Source organism: Chlamydotis macqueenii, chromosome 2 (assembly GCF_036417535.1).
Source record: "Chlamydotis macqueenii isolate bChlMac1 chromosome 2, bChlMac1.mat, whole genome shotgun sequence".
Taxonomy (NCBI): Eukaryota; Metazoa; Chordata; class Aves; order Otidiformes; family Otididae; genus Chlamydotis; species Chlamydotis macqueenii.
Genome location: NC_141557.1, coordinates 83,655,509 through 83,673,270, shown reverse-complemented (window position 1 = coordinate 83,673,270; position 17,762 = coordinate 83,655,509). Strand labels below are relative to the sequence as shown.

General features: G+C 40.5%; 1 protein-coding gene across 1 annotated transcript in view; it reads right to left on the bottom strand.

Annotated features, from left to right (window-relative positions):
* The window catches only part of MYO10 (myosin X), a 163,518-nt gene that overhangs the window by 48,532 nt on the left and 97,224 nt on the right, over window positions 1-17,762 (bottom strand). The window contains exons 10-19 of the mRNA XM_086740352.1: window positions 16,289-16,418; window positions 15,245-15,363; window positions 14,359-14,505; window positions 14,079-14,179; window positions 13,778-13,844; window positions 12,320-12,412; window positions 11,494-11,562; window positions 11,227-11,309; window positions 9,731-9,839; window positions 6,941-7,021 (exon numbers count right to left, since the gene is read on the bottom strand). Coding sequence (XP_086596478.1) covers window positions 6,941-7,021; window positions 9,731-9,839; window positions 11,227-11,309; window positions 11,494-11,562; window positions 12,320-12,412; window positions 13,778-13,844; window positions 14,079-14,179; window positions 14,359-14,505; window positions 15,245-15,363; window positions 16,289-16,418 — 999 coding nt within the window. The remainder of the gene's footprint in view (window positions 1-6,940; window positions 7,022-9,730; window positions 9,840-11,226; window positions 11,310-11,493; window positions 11,563-12,319; window positions 12,413-13,777; window positions 13,845-14,078; window positions 14,180-14,358; window positions 14,506-15,244; window positions 15,364-16,288; window positions 16,419-17,762) is intronic.

The following is a 17,762-nucleotide window of genomic DNA, read 5'->3' as shown; positions in this document are numbered from 1 at the left end:
TGCTTGCAATTCAAATACTTGGTAGAGGGCAAAAGAAGGAAAAAAAGCCAAGTTTTTTTGCTCGGTATTTTTAAAAAAGCAAATGCTTCAGACTTGGGATCAGGAGTTGCAGATCCATAAATGCCCATCCATGTCACACAATCATATACAAAGGAATTCATAAAACACACAAAAAAATCCATCAGGTGGCACAAAACGCAGAGTTATTGCAGCGCTTGAAGTCAGCTGGAGGCGCTTAGACCCTCTGCCGTTGACAAATCAACTGCTGCGGCAGTCAGAATTCTTCTCACTTCAAATATCACACTGAACTACACAGTAAGTGTTGCACTTTAAAAATACCTCACCCATTTTTATTTTTCCCCAGAGTTTTTCTGGTGCTTTGTCGTTCAGGCCACCTCCTCCCAAGTCCCTCCTGAAGAAGCACTTGCTCCGCACGCGTCCACCCACCCTGCTCACAAGAGCACACTGCCACGGTTACTCTCTGAGACCCCAAAATTACTCCTACCACTTGTGGACAGAGTCTGCTCCCTCCTTGACAGCACCCCATCTCTGCTCTCTATTCCCAGCCTTAAACACCTCAATTTTAAACTCCTGATACCACGGTCACTGAAAGACAAACCCTCATACACTTAGCAAAGGGGCGCCTAGTCAGCCCTGCTCCGTAAACAACAAACCTTGATGAAGAAGGAGGACATGTCTGTCTGGGTGACTGCCTGGAGCGTGGAATGACCTACTTCAGCCCAGCAAGCAGCGACACTCTGAGATGGGGACAAAGGGACAGCCCAGTGGCTCCCGAGCAGCATAACCGGCAGGCTGCACCGCAGGAGTGAAGGGAGTGATCTTTTGGAGGCGACACAGATGACAGGCACTGCCCCGTGCAGCACGAAACTCCTTGCAGGAATCATCTTGTTCTTCTAAACAGAGCTTCAAATTCACATTCACACATAACATTACTGCCAGCACTGCGAGCAGGAGCGATTGCTTTCCTCACACCCACTCTCCTTATCACTTTTACCTAAGGAGGCTTCTAGCACCTGACCTAATTACTCAAGTGATGTGCCAGAAAATGATGCAGCTGTGACATACTCCACAAGTCTTGATTTGAAGCTATGTAATTCTGCAAAACCCAAGGGGACAAGATCCAGGTAGCTGAATTAAACTGTGTTGGCTAGGCACGACGCCACACCTTACGACTGCGTCTTCCTGATTACGAACAATAAAGCCTTATGAACTAAAGATAAATACTTTGTATTTGCCTCCGTGAACTTGTTAGCCTGCAAGATCGGGCCAACATGCTATGTTTTTGGGAAATGGTTACTCTCCTCCCAAAGAATAAGCCTGAACAGCAGCTCCCTGAGCCCGACCCACGCTGCCCCAGCAAGCCCGATCTGTGCTCAGAGCCTGTCTGTGGCTCTGCTTCCTCCGAAAGCAATGACAGCAGTAATTGGCAGCCAGAAAGTCTTAAAACAAGTAATTATTGCGAATAACTGAGATTAAAGAGAGATTTTTAAAACAGGCAATAAGGATCTCTAACACCTGAGCTGCTTAGACAGCTGTAAATGAGTATTACTAGACCTTAACCTTCTACAGACACCCAGCAGCTGTACCTGGGCCATATAATCTATTCTTTTCACTTTCAAAGTATGACAGAGCGGCTGTTAATGTGATGATCAGGCTTTCTGTTCCCTTTTTCTTATGGATAGGAAGTAAAATTTACCCTGTGATCTGCCAACTCCCAGTACCAGAGAACAGCGCAGCTTCACTGCAGAAGGGCTATCCCAGGGCTCTGCAACTGAGTAAAACCATAAAGATGCCTCCATTTAGGGCCTAACACGTTTTAGCTTTTAACTTCTAGGCTCAGCATCCTTAAAAACCCAGAAAGGCATCTACTTCCCAGTAAGGAGATCCAGAGTCTGAATGACTGAGGTTGGTGTATAAAAGCACATGCTTGGTGTACAACTGCACTAGGATGTGCATAGAAGTTTGAAACTGGACCACTTCATTAAGGGCAATTTTTTAAAATAAAGATTTTTTTTAAGTTTTATCTGGATGCTTAGCAATCTGGTGCTGAAGGCATAGTAGCATAGCATCCTTGAAGCTCAGAGTCTCCCTCCCTGCATCTTTCAAGGTTTTATGTCAGTGCTGTTCTCAATGCAGTGGCATTAGACTGACACTGTTCTTATCCGTATTTCTGAAAAAAAAAAAAAAAAAAAAATCTCTTTACAAGGTAAACTCAGTAACTCATACAGTCAAGTCTCAATATGACAATATTGAAATTCCAGCCTGACAACCAGTTCACGCACCGCATTCACTGAACTTGTACCTGCTCCACACCCTGCATACAATCATCCTCGCAGATGGGGCCAAGCTGTTCTCTCATTGTTCCTTTGTACCGCGTTCCTGAGCTGTACCTCTGACTGGTGTTTAGGTTGCTATCACACTATACTTACCTCTGTAATGACCCAGGCTATTTTAAGAGCACAAGTTTAATTCAGACGCCGAGTGAAATAGGTTTGCATCTTGTTTCATATTAGGGGACACACTGCTTTCTCTTCCAGGGTGTCTCATGGCTATTAATGACCTATGCCTCAAAGTACAGTGCAGGTGCCAATAGCCATACCTTCATCCCTTTAACCACCTCTGTCCCCAGAAGCAATGTTAGCAATCTTATTGCCTTGATAATAATTTTCCCAGAATGAATACGGAGCATGACAGGACTTCTAAGTAGCAGTAAGCCTCACAGAATTTATTACAGACCTTTTTCCAGCAGTCTTCCTTTGAATTGCAAAGTTATTACCAGTTTCACTTTTTCTGTTGCTCCTTGTAACCCCTACCTTGCAGTAGGTTTACAATACAGGTTTAATATTGTCTCATTTCTTTACCTTACCTAATTAAATTTTAAGATTAAAAAAAAAATTTAAAAACCTGCAGAGAAGCAGAATTGCCCCTTTGGAGCTCACAAGCTTCAGAGAAGGCGGCTTTTATGTTGCTAGCGGCAAGACCGTCACTGCAACAGAGGAATGGGACAGACAACAAAGGAGCAGACGGGGAGGTGAGCAGAGACCCTGCAACCCCGTTCAGGTGGCACACACCAACATAGTTCCTAAGACCAGCACAGATGAGGCCATGCAGATACTGGAGGTGAGGGCCACTCGCTATGATTATGCCAATACATTTTCTGAAGAAAAGTCCTAAATGGAGCAGGGAACTTGAGCCAATCTGCCTGAGGCTGGCTTCTTCTGGCCAACAGGAAAATTTCTGCCTCTGAAACACCTTGCATAGGAAGTTCCTGAACTGTCTCCTGAGCGGCATCAAGGATTAGCAACTTCATTAATAGCAGCAAGCTGGAAGAGACATTCAGCTGATGGATATAGCAACGGTTGTAGCTTGTTTTAAAAAGACAGTATTTTTTTTTTTTAGTGCGTTGTTGCTGGTGGTTTTTTTTTTAATTTAAGGTGCACAAAAAAGAGTAGATGGAGACCAGAAAAGACAAGGTTGCAGGGAGGAATCATCAAATAGAACAGAAGGGAAGAAAAGAAACATGAGACCAAGAAATAGAGAAAGATGTGTCAAAGTTCAAAAGGATGAAATGATATATAGTTCAGCAAGCTGCACTGAAGATAAGTAGAGGAGTAGAGGAGAAAGACCCTTCATTAGCAGAAAATACTCATTAAGCATACCAAGTGGAAAAGTTTTCACGTTATGGCTAGTTCAGAACAGACTGGAAACTGCGAAAACAGATACACTGATTGTTCGGGGGTCTCCCAAAGATTAATGGGTCCTCTGTTCTTCTGTCTGAGCCCTGCTCGCTGAAACCTCTTGTGACAAAAGGTCACGTACTCTGTGTGCTGCCTTTAGGAAATTGCACTAATGAGTGTAGATCCTGCTTTGATATGCAAATGTTCAGTGGTTTACTGCATATGCTGAATTGTTTTTGTTTGCCACTGTAGCATATTTAAAAATTAAACTTTCAATCAATTAAAAAAAATCAAATAATTACTGTAAATTGTCACATCTGTTGTCCAATATAAATACCGTTTAACGTCTAGAAGAGCAGAGGGAACTACTGTCTGCTGCATGTTCTGCTTTTCAAAGGCTTCCATTTGTCTTCCATCTGCTCAACTTAATTCACCTAGAGAATTCAAACGTACTTCCAGAGTAAAACAGCTCTCGAGCGCTGCCAGCTCCTCCCCTCCAGAGTTACACAGGACACTCACAGAAAGCGTGTCACCTATTTGTACCCAACCCAGAGAGCACCGAGTGGCTTGAGAGGCTTTGCTCCTGATAACAAAGCATCAGCTCTCTCCTTGCCAAGTTCCTCTGGTCCAGTTCTCTTTTAATGCTGCATATTACAAAAAAAGCAATTCAAACACACCTTTCTTTCGCATCTTTTGTTATTTGGCAAGCACTATTAAAGTACTTTTTGAAGAGTGACATTTTATCATTCCCTGTCACCATCACTGCAGAGTAAAAACCATGGACAGAAATCACACAGGAAAATGCTCAGTGAAGATTTTTACTTTCTTTCAATTCCAGTTTCTTCACTTCAGTGGCTCATCTGACTGTTTCAAGCAGTTATGTTTCTAACCAACCCTACGCAGCAAGTCACGTATGCGGTGATCCCTGGTAGTTCACGCACAGCTAACGAGTGTCTGAGCTGTGCTGGTTGAGAGCTATGTAAATTGACTCACCTTATTTTCCTTTCTCTAACTGAAAAGAAGCAACATAGGATAAACTATGAAATATTTAATGTGATATGCATCCACAGAATCCAGCTGAGCTACAGAGGAGCCAAATGCCATTCCTGTGCCTGCTCCTGTACCTGCACCATTGCAGAAGGAGCAACACCAAAAACATCACAAGATTGGCACTAAAAATCACTGTGTCTGTGCGATAAGAGAGAGAACAGAGAGCAGTGCACAGCAGACAAAACTTAAAATAGTGAATCCCAAAAATGCATTTTGAGAACACTTCCCTGAGTGAAGAATGCCACCACCAAGTATTACATATGACTTTCCTTCTCATTCTCCATCAAGTCATCTACTGAATCAGCTACAACAGGTAAACTGTGTGACCCTTTTCTCTACTCTTGTTCTTCAAAGGATTTCTTATTTGGTAAAAACATTAAATCAAGTTAAATTTGCAATAAAATTAAAGCAAACAGAACACAACGAAAAACATTTTTGTGTAAGGTTTCAGTGACATTTTATATGTAGTTGGAAAGGAATTGTCTACAGGAATTTCCCAATCTGTTCCTGCATGCACTCCTGCAATTAGACCTGGTTTCCTGAGACTGAGGCTGTCTCAGCTGCTAATTCTGTGAGAACTTTGTTTTAATGATAGTAAAATATATGTGCAGATATAGTAGCATATGCCAAATTTGTCAGGTAAGGAGCATTGTAGTGGGAAAAGACTGGTAGAGCAACAAGGAATATGGGAGTGGGAACTTGCATAAACCATGGCAAATCCTTGTGACTTTGGTACTGCGGATACAAGCCCTACTCGGATGCAAAAGGACAATTAAGGAAAACGTGTGAGTTACAGAAATTCTTCTTATACTCCAGTGGCAGCAGGTGGGCTTTATAATGGTCATGGGGCTTCCAATCAGAAACAGGAGCAGGGAAGAAAACAAGCTTTTCAAAACCGCCCTCCCTCAGTGATCAGGGGCTTTGCTACACACGTAGGCTCACAGACCCCAGCTGCTGGCTAAGGGGCTGTCATCCACGTGGGTTTGGCTACGTGGGGGCTGCACACCTCAGAGCACCAAACACTTCAGCATGCAGAAAGCAGGTCTTATTTGCTTCCAGGCTGTTCCCTCTTGCCAAGGTGCCCACAATCTATGTGTTATTTGACACATCACGAGTAATAGTGCATAGAATCATAGAATGGTTTGGGTTGGAAGGGACCTTAAAGATCACCTAGTTCCAACGCCCCTGCCATGGGCAGGGACATCTTCCAGTAGACCAAGTTGCTCAAAAGCAGAGGTAACAGTTAGCAACTGAAAACATGCACAGTCGAGGATGTACCGCCCGGGTAACAAAAAAACCTGCAACAAAATACTCCAAGTTTGATGCGTTAGTGTCCTGATTAACCAGAGATCCCAGAAAAATGTAACATGCAAACCTGGATTTACAGCAAAGTCACTTATTTCTAAGTTGCCATGTGAAAACCATAAACCATATTCGTTAGCACCTCTGCCTGTTGCAGTTTTGGCAGAAGCAGACCGTACTCGAATAACGGTCTATAAAGCCAAAAACAGAAGTGCAAAACCCCTGAATATAAGGACCAGGCTAACAATATTAACTTTAGGGATTACTATACCATTACCACTAGATTTCTAGAGAGCCCTCCAACATACCTAAGTAAGTTTTGACATTGCCTTTCACTATCTGTGACTCAAAAGACAAATTGATATAGTAAGCCTTAGCTTCTGTTTTAAAAACATAAAATGTAACAGAACAAAACAGCTAGCATGAACACACCTAGAATTGTACATAAATTGAAAGATTAAGAGTCTGATGACAGAGAGTCAGTCATTCATACCAGTTTTGCTACGTGCACCATCATTCACTGCCTCTAATGATTTAAAACAAACTTTGCAGTTTTGACATTTTCTTCCTAAAAAGGCTCTCACAGGTTGTCAAACATGCAGTGCAGCCTTCTACCTTCCTTTTATAACTATCCTTAAAGCCAGTCATTTATCAGAGTTCTGAGCAATGACTATTAAAAAGGTGCCCAAAGACATGGCCCATGTGCAAAAAAAAAAAAAAAAAAAAAAAAAAAAATCAAAACCTTTTCCCAGTGCCTTCACCTTGCAGAGCCTTTTACAAAGTCAGTGAAGAATGCTTCCTTCTGCTTCACAAAGCAGTAAAAACCAGACAGGCAGTGAAAGATCAGCCCTAAGACGTATAGAAAAGATGAGCACAATTTTAAATCTTACCTTCTGCACGTTGGGTTTGATGCATCGAACAAAGAAAGGATTTGAGGAACTCAGTGTTGCCATTAAAGAATGAAGTGATTCCTAAAAAAAAAAAAACAGGTAGAAAGATGACAGCACTTAATGAGCCAACTTTTTGTACAAGCAACGTACTCCAGGCAAAAGCTCTTGCAGCTTAGCATTGCAGAGAATATCTAACTGCAACACCTAGTGGTATACACCAGAAATTACTTTAGAGTTCCTGAAGAGTTACTTCAGAATACAGTAGACATTGTTTTATCAATATTAGATTTTAAAATGCCCCCCTCCTGAAATTAACAAAAATTGAGTAAAGGATAGAGTGGTAAAGAAAACACATCTTACCGAAAGACAATGCTAACAGCATTAAGCAGACGGTTTCACAGTTATTCCATGTTATAGCTAATTGCATTTAACAACAAAAAGAGCAATTATAAGGTTCAGCTAAAAAAAAGACATAGAAGAAAATATGGTTTTGTTCCTAGTTTTAGAACTCTGTATGACCCAATACACATTAGACTATCAGTTGTCTGAACCTCAGCCCGGAGATAAAAATCACAAAAATCCCTCAGTCCTTTTATGATTATTACTTTAATTATACATCCGCCCCTTTCTCGCCTGAGCCGTCATTCCATATTACAACTTGCCTCATTCTGTATGATTAAGTTCATTTTCAACTGAACTCTTGCATTTACTTTGCAGAGATACAAATTACCGTATAGGAGGGGAGCTCAGGCTCTGAAGAGCCCAGGAAGCTAGCAATGATAACGTTTCACCCCTCAAAGGTGGGCATGGTGTGCCAGGCAGCAGAGAGAATACAGAGCATGCTGCCAAGGAGACAGAAAATTCACTTTTTAGAGGAGTAGCACTGTGTGTCCTACCATATGTTTTGGAGCGAAACTGCCAATGGCAGTCTGTTACCACTAATTCTTGCTCTAATCTACAAACTAAGGGCTTTCTTGCCGATTAAACATAAAGTAATGATGGCAACAGGCAGAGTTGTGGCTGAGCACAGGAGCTGGTACAGAGTGAAGGGAGCAAATGGTGAAGTGACTGGGAACATAAATGATAGCTCTTGATTCGTTTGCCTTTGCTAGCCTATGGACCAAGAGTTGGGGAAGCAAACATTAAACAGCTAGAACATACAAAGATAAGATGTTTTTGTGTAAAGACAGCTATTTAGAGCTTCAAAAAATAAAGGTTTCATCTGCATTAAACCTGCGTGAACATTACAACATCTATGGACAACAAAACTAATTCTCTCAACTCAGGCTGCTACTTACAGAGATTGGGAAAGTTGGTCAGTCTACACAAGAATTATTTATCCTATTTTCACATTCATCTGCAGTACAGCCAGCCAGATTCTGCACAGTGCTGCACGCCTCTAAGTCACTGTCAGGTGATGAGCTAATCTGAAGTTTGCCCTGCTTTAAGCAATAGGCTGAAAGAGATGGTATCTAACCTCAGCTATTCTGCGTGCACCCCCAGGCCCGCATTAGGCAGGCTGTCAAATGAAGAGAAGAGTTAACCAACCTATCATGAGAATAAAAGTGAAGGCAAAGTTCTTATCTTCAGTTGAAATGAGATGGACTAATCCCTGGAAGGCTTTAAAACATGGAAAAATATCCAGCCTAATTCTTCGGGGTCAGTATGATGTGAAGGTCAACCTCTTGTAAAGCGGCCCAGCTGATTAATGGTCAGTTACTGCAGCTTTAGGTAAGAGGCAACAACTTTTTGATTTCATGTTTTATCGTGCTTTATATTGTCCAGGGGCCCTGACAGAGAAGAGAAGGGACTCTACTTTATGTTCTACCTTGCAAAGTGGGTGCAAAAATACAGTCAATTTTTAGACAGTAACATCTTAAAGGTCTACTTTGCACAGGTACAAAAGTCTAAGCGTAAACAGTACCTTGTGCTACCCCAGAGAGCTAGCAAATCACACCACCTCACCACAAGAAGTGGGTATTGCCTGAGACAAGCGATGGTAGCACAAAGCAAGCTATCTAGGGAATATAATATTGGTGTGTTTTAATAAAACACACCGTGTGTGCCCCAGCATATACTCCTTGCTATTCTGTCCAACACTTAGAAATGGTCTATTAGGATAAAATCTGCCCTCAAGGGGTCTGAGTCTGCTTGCTTTTTAAAAAAAGTGAATGAACAGCGCAAATGTATATTAATTCAAACAAAATGAAAGACAACTAATCCAGACATGTACTCATGCAATTTAGAAAATGTTTAGTGCCAATCTTTCTCTTTTAAATAATGTGCAGATAGATTTTATGCTAGATTTCAATTTGGTGCCATTTTTGATGGGAGGGCTATAAGGCCTCAGAAAAAGGTGTTTAATAAAAATGCTTTCCAAACTTTAAGTTAAAAAGCAAGGCAACACCTTAATGAGGTATTTATTCAGTACTTATTTTTCTTAGCACACAGGCATTGCTGTAAGGCTTTGTGCGATTTTGCGGTTGGTTTTAGATTAGAAAGAAAAACCAGGATGAGAGAGACCAACTTCACAGAGGAGATTTAAAATAAGGACAAATAAGCAAGTGGAAAGCAACAGCAGTTTTGGGCAGATGGTGCGACGCGAAGGTTAGCGTCTGCTTGAAGCTATCTAGTATGGACAATCAGTTGATTAGTAAGTGCAGTTTCACAGAAGAGACAGCAATGTTTTAAAGCTGAAGTTTTGCCTGTTTTAATCTGCAACTGTTCTTTACTGAACAGGGTTTACACATTACTAATTAGCTCCAGAGCAGAGGCAACACGTTAACTAACCTTGAACTGGAGACTGACAGTGGGTTTTCGGTGCTTGCTTCCACATTTAAGAGTGTCTTGATTGTTGCGACTTGAAACATGTTCAAATAGATCATAGATGAAATCAAGACTGAAATGGGAAAGAAAAAGGATACCTCTAAAGCAGCTTCTCCATTCAAAAAATGCTTACTGATTTTTTCCATAATCTTTAATAAGCAATAGATTTTGTCTTTGCAGAATTTGTGCGGGGGAGAAAAAAAAAAAACAAACAACAGAACAAAACAAAGCAAAACAAAGGAAAGAGGTTCTTTGTTCTCCTTTCCCAATACACCATCAGGAAAACAAAGTGTAAAGTCCTGGAGTCCTTACTGCATTTTACTCCACTCACTCAATCAAAACTCCAGGTGATTGTAATGGAAACTGTACCTGAACAAAGACCAAAATACAAGACTTCCAGCTTGTTTGAGGCCGTATCACAAAACAACCACCCACATGAGCGTCACTTTCAGATACCAGCCGTGTATGCTGTTTTCTGCCCCATCAGTTGGGTATCCTCCTCTTAGCACTTCCACAGAAACAAAGATCTTTTAACTTGAGCACCAGAGGGACTTCGGTGCAAGAGCAAAATCAGGCCCAGCAGCTTGAACTCATTTATTACTTTTACCTGTGTGCTCCAATTGACAGATGTTGTGTCAGATGTGTCACAAAACCAGAACAAAAAACACAGAGAGGGAAATGCTTATTAATATTTTCTCCTGCACAGAAGGGCTTATGGGATTTACAAACAAGCAACTTGCATAGCAAGGCAGGATGACTGGACGGGATGGGTGAGGGCAGCAGCTGAGACAGCAACACCAGGGCTCAGCTCCCTCCTCTTCTGTCACCCCGTTGTGTCCTGGAGTCTCAACCATACGCCTACAAAAAAGGACATGGTACCACTCCAGCTCACAAGGTACCACTGTAAGGATCCCAAGACCTTACACAGCGGAATGACAGGAGGCATGTGAATAACAAAGACATCCAAGCTCAGATTTTCAGCAGCATAAATCTTTACAGAAATTCTCCCTTTGAGGCAATTACTGTCTGGCAATTTGCACTGTGGTAGGTCCCTGACACTAAGCTTTCAACCAAATTAGGAAATGCCAGAAATACAAACAGATCAGGCTGTATGTGAAGTAAAATCCGTGCATGCACGCTGCCTATGAGGCACCCTGAAACAGTTAAAAACCACCACCAGCTTTCAGCATCCTGACTCACCACTGAGCAGTAAGTGAGCTCTCTAGCAAGCCCCTAGACTGAAGAGGGACAAAGTACTGTACAATGTGGGAAAACTCAACTTTGTGAGAACCGATTACAGACAGATCTGCTTACAGGTATCTCTGATATTTCCCCTACGCTCATTTCAACTCTGTCAAGGTCTGATGCTACGCAACATCCAACACATTCAAACCCTGGCAGAATTAGGTAATACGACACCCCTTAACATCACGTCCTAAACAAAAATCGCAGAAACATACCTGCTTTCACGTAACAAGTTCAGAAGATCGTCTCTGAAAGTATCTCTGTTCTTCTCCAAGATCCCCCTAACATCGTACTGGACCTAGCAGGAAACAGAGCTGATTCAAACAACAAGCCAAGTAGTCAAGCACCTCTCACAAGAGCGGTACTTAAAAAGCACTGAGAGAACAGAGTGCTTTAGTTAATTTTGAACAGCCTCAGGGTAAAATTAAGCTAAGGAAAATTCCGTTTGGAATAATTTCAGCAAATAAAGAAAAGAAAATTACCTCCCCAGCGTAGTGCTTCACTCCAAAGTTGTGGACGGCAACTCTTGGTTTTACATAAAAAGGATTGTTCTAATTAGAGGGGAAAGAAAAGAGAAAAATATTTGGAGGGAGGGCGGTCAGGGAGCGGAATGATACAAAGGGTCACATTATCCTCTCAACCCAGACCTAAATAAACCATTGTCTTCCAGTGAACTCCCTAGATGACTAGTGCTTCAAAAGCAAACAACCAACTTATAACGGTAATAGGATTTGTTAGTCTGGGCTGCTTCAAAAGCAGTAATAAGAGATTTATACTATCTAAAAAGGCATTTTACTAAACCTGAACCCATCTGGCAGAACCATCTATTAAAGGCACTTTGAAAAAGAAGGCTCTGTCTTAAACTGGCAGTTATGAAGATTGGTGGATACGCTTGTACCCCAGAAATTCTTGAAAATAACTCCAGGATCACAGATAAAGGTAACACTAATATGGACAGAGGAAACAGCAACCTTTTGGTAAATGACATCAAGGTGCATAGTTCATTAAATCAAGGGAAACTCAAGATCTAAGTAATCTGAGTTAGTTAGGGCTCTGACAGCCTGAAGTAAGAGCAGAATTTGGCTTATTCACCAATATGGAAACCTTTCACTGGACAGTAACAGGGATATTTTCTTCTCGGTAGCCTACTCAGTCTTGACAACAAATGATATGGATTGCCATGGAAGTAGGATCATGTTCAAAACAACCTCTACAACTATGCACTCATATATTTGAACCATGAATTTCTACAGAAGCAAAGAGAGTCTCTGTAATTCGTACAGAAAACATGAGCAAAATATCACATACAGCATGCTGGGTATTCAACTTCTCCAGTAAGGTGGAGTCAGTAGCTTGAGGAAAATGGCTTTCTTCATTGATGAGCGCCAGCAGCCCCAGTTTCTAGAACAGCAAGACAAGGCAGAAGATGAATTAGTGCACTGATGGACACAGACATTGTCCCTAGTTTGGAAAAATCACAAAGTCATTGAAGCTGTTGTGTGTAGAGAGGTGCAAAACCACACATACGTGACTGAAATCCCACTCTCACAGAGGACTGCAATCCTATTTTTCTGGCAACACTCCTTTTGAAACATACAGCATATGACACATGGACAAAATAAAGAAAAAGAAGCTACTGGGAGAAGTAATAGTTCTCCTGATGTAGGCAGCTTTTCAGTACTTGCAATGACATTGGCCTAGAATACATCCCCAGCCTCCAAGATCTCCAATGATCAGGAGTCCCTTAAATCTGAGGAGTTTGTGTAAACAGTCTTGCAAAAATTTTTCTTCCATAAAACTATCTACTTAGTTGTTGAACCAATGCAAACTTTTAGCACCCACAGCACCTAAAGGCACAACAGAAGTTACACAGTTTAACTATGCACTGCATGAAACACAACCTCTCTTTGCTTTGCATATGCCTCTGTGTAATTTCCTTTGATGTTCCCTGCTTCTCATACTAAAGGAGGTGGTAAACAAAGCAAGCTATCCTGCAGTTAATTAATGTGTCCAGCAAGCTTCAGGCTGATACAGCCTCTCAGAAAAACATGGTTCTCTAGATGCATGTTTTAATAAGCCACTTCCCATCGGCCCAGAGCAGCTCCAGACAAATCACACCGTACTGACTGCAGCCACGTCCTGGTAGCTGGATCCCCTGCCCGCTGCTGTCAGTTTCTGTCATGGTCTAAAGTCACACAGCCACACATCCCGCTTGTACTGCTGGCAGAGGTGAACGTGGATGAAATGAGATACAACTTTGGCTTTGTCATCCAGGTGGAGTTCTAATTTCCACGCAGTGAACTCAGACCTCATCTGCCCCTCACTGTTGATATTCCTACCAATAACTGCAGCACCTTCATGCTCTTTTACATGTTCCTTTAGTACAAATCAGAATACAAATAAAATTAAAGATGAAGCCAGAAGTGGCAGGCAACAAACAAAGACTACTTGCATCCCATGAAAAGGAGTAAGACACTGTCATTCCTTCTGCCCCCTCCTTCTATTCCTTTTAATCATCTCCAAAAATTGCTTTTGCATAAAATCACACACTCTTAAAAGTTACTACAAGGAAAGATACATATATTGAGCTTACAATATAATCTATAACATATCCATGCATTAAAATGATCTGATTAAAAGTTCACTATTTAAACATGCAAGATCTACCATTTTCTTCACTTGTTCTTTCTGTTGGCAAGCGTTTTAAAGACATATTACCTCAGAACAAAAACCAGAAGTAGATACTGGCATTACATTCTTTATTACCTTTTCAATAAGATCCAAGCACTCTCCATTGTCTGTCCAGTCAATATCCTCCCAAATTAGTCCTTCCCTAAGGAAAATAAGACAACCTTTTTATTGACAACTATGAGAAAATTACTTTAAACATAGAAATAGGAGAAGCTGATGCATTTATCTTGCAAATTACAACAAAATCAGATTGCTTTTAAAAGATACACAGCTTCAGACAGAGATTTTCAAAGGAAGCTAAGGTAGTTGGGAACCCAGATTTCAAGTGAATACTGATATTTTTTAAATTCTTTCCAATTTCATCTGTATCTTTTACCTGCTGTATTCCAGTTGCTCCAAGGAAAAGATGTGCTTGTTGAAGTACTCCTGAAGCTTTTCATTTGCATAGTTAATATTGAATTGCTCAAAATGGTTTACCTAAAGAGATGAGAAATTTTCAAAAATGCATACACTCCAAGTATCTTACTTCGCAAACAAGGAACTGGCTCAAGTTATAATATGTTTAATAATCATGTTCCAGTGAAGATGAGAAAGATATGTAGAACAATGAAGCATAAATATCAGATAATCCATTTGAACAGACTTTTGAAACCTACCTCAAAGTTTTCAAATCCAAATATGTCCAAAATTCCAATGGACTTGAAGTCTTCCTTGCTCCTGATTCTGCTGTTGATTTTCTTAATGACCCAAGCAAAACACTGAGAATAAAGTGCCATAGCCATAGAATCTCTGCTGTCTATTGCCTGCATGAAAGAAGGAACACACAATGCATCAATCACCCTTGTAACAGAGAACTTAGCAGACTTTGTTGGTCAGCATCCTTTGCACAGCATAAAGCAATGTATAATGCAAGTAGGTTTGTATTCCTACGTACCTTGACAGCAATTGTATTAACAGTTACCGAGTGTCATGATTTAAGCTTTAACAGTGTAAGTTATAACAACTGTACACCTATGTGTCTTTAAAATTGTATTTCAAGGCTAAAGCATTCAAAAATTAGGAGATTATAAACTCAAGGTGTGGAAGAAGAAAAGACAAGGGTAGGAAATAACACCTTAATTTACCTCTTTATAGAGGTAAGCATAATGTTATATAGATGTATTTCTAATTCCCTTCTTGTAAATAATGCAATTACTTCTGCTGAGAGTTTTCAAAAAAGTCCACCTGACCCAAATGTCCATAATGAAAAACATCAGCCTACATGGTCAGAATTTGAAAAAAAAATGGTAAGCAGTCAGGCTTAATAAGAACGACATGAGCCAAACTACAAGCTCTGGCCAGAGTGACAGGATGTGATTTATACAGATTTCTAAAAGTCCAATTACACCCTTCCACAAAAAACTATATAGTATTTTTGATAGCAACTCTGACGCATGAGCTAAACTCCTGTTCCTGAGTAACCAATTATTTCCCTGGACTTGAAGATCAAGCCATATATTTAACAAACTCTAAAAACATGAAAAAAAAATGAGATGCCTTTACCTGTTGTATACTAAGAGGTGTTAGTATTTCTTCTCCCCTGAGTATCATTGACCTCTGCGTCAACGCTTCAGTTAGCTGTGTGGAGTCCAGCCCCAGTAGTTCAGCAGATCTACCCAGAGCTGGCAAAAGAAAGAGACAAACACAAATATGTCCTTAAATGTATAAGGTTATGAACGCTGTTTGTTGTTGTAGTAGTAATATTTTTACTACCACCAGCACTTCAGATGTTTCTAAAATTATGGGGACTAGAGATAAAAACATGACTAGAAACTCTGGGATATGTTTTTGCTGCTCATGAAAAGGCACAGTATCATAAATATGCACAACTGAAGGAATTTAGCAATAGAAATTCATCACAAGTAAGTCACAAATATTTATTTTCCTCTTAATGTTACATGTCAAATATTCAATCTACTGCTTACACTAACATCTTTTTCCAGATACAAACAGTAATTCACTTTGTCCACATGAATGCGTCTCTCAGGGTGATGAGGGTAAAGAAAATCAATGCATTTTTTTTTCTTACATGCATATTTTAGTTTATAATTTTGCTATAATGTGGTATATAAAGCAGTATGTAATGCTACTCTCTATTGCCATATTTGAACATGCATTTTAAATGTTGCCATCCCAATCTTTAGACATACCAGCACATACTTTCAGATTGGTAACTGAAGTATTGAAAGCTCTAGAAAAAGATATCTTTGGTGGAGATCTCAGTTAAAGAATGTACTTAAGCACATATGTTTTATCAACTTGAGAATATTTCAAAGAAAGAATTAGATTAAAAATGGAATTTCACTACTATTAACAGAATAAATATGTGCCCAATGCCTTCCCTAATTAAGAGCTAGCATCCAGCAGCAGATTAATTCGCTTTATCTGTCAAAAAACTAAAAATAACATTTTAATCAACATTTACAAGTGCTAAAAAACAGTAAAATCATTTCACTGTTTGTCCTTGCTATGGTCAGATATACTAGCAATGAATATAGTTTTCAATACCTCAAGAAACATTTACATTGGGATGCACGGCCTTCTCACCTGTTTTGAAGGACACCTGTGCCCCACCAGCAGTGATGAACTCAACATTTCCCAGATGCAAAATGCCAGCTAACAGTCTCAAAACTTCTCGCACCTCCTCCTTGCTGAACTGCATCACTTCCATTGCAGTCTGGAACAACACATGAGCTTCTTCAATAACGTGTACACCGACTCAAAAACGCGGACAAGGACAAATCCATCAACTGTGTTGTCAGGCCTCAGAAAAGCAAGTCAGCACTGACAGAGGGCTGGGAAGAGTTAATTCCTTCAGTTTCATCTCAAACAGATCTCAAACAGAATACACTGAAAGACATGACCGGGACATCTTGGAACATGTACATATCACTCTGGTTTTAAGAAATCTCCTTTTGATGCTGTAAGGCTGCTGTAATTTGCTTTCAAATTCTTCATTAAATTTGTATAAACATTGGAATGCCCTACTGAGTCATGCATCAGATGCAATTTCACTAATTTACTTTAGTAACTGATAACCTTCTGTGTTTTTACCAAATTTTGCCAATTAGCCTTGTAGGTAACAAACCACAGGGAAGGAAACACAGCAATATGTAAGATTCACTCATTTGTTGTCTCAGCCGTGGAGAATTCAGGAGGCCTTCTGCAGCATATTCTGAGCAAGGCATGAAGCCCAAGCACACATCTTGCCAGTGTGGTCTGGCATCTTACAGCAAAACTGAGCAAGAAGAAGAGATCTATGTAAAATGTGTTGAATTTATAAATAACCAATATGGCAACCACCAAGGCTCAACTATGTAAACAAGGAGAATGGCAAATCTCTATCTAAGGAAATATTAAAGCAAGAGGAGGAACAGATGCTTTTCTCTGACATAGAAGGGGTAAGTAACTGTATATCTCTCAAAATTACCAGAATTTCCCAAATTTGAGTCTAATATGAGCCTATCTGAGACAAGATCACAGTTTTATACCCTTACATGTTATGGTCACTGTAGGTGTCTGACAGATTACACACAACACATTTTATCTTTCATAAACTATCAGTTACAAATGGAAAAGCCTCAGTCTCATCCCACAATTAAAAAGCAGAGAAGAGATAATGGCTGAAGGTTTATTTTGTATAGAAGATCATTTGCAGCAGAGCTCTAAGAAAGGCAGCAGCAGTAAAAGTTCATCACCACGCTCACCATGCAGTTCCTCTCCATCTCCTACAAAAATTTTCTCTTAAGTAACATTCTGGGACTTAAACCGTAATAAAACCAAGCAAATGAGATGACTACAACAGGAAAAGACAGGCGAGAGCAAACTGTGGGGTTTCTGCTCGGCTACTGCACTGGGAATGCAGCAGCAGCCTGGCAGCCTGAGCCCCTGCTCCAAGCCTGCCTGCTCTGCGGGCAGCACGCAAGTGTCACCTGCCCAGCTGGTTTCACGCTCTGCCTACCCTGGCATGATTAGCACAAATTAAATGTCACGCTAATCCACTTAAGCATGTGACTATAAT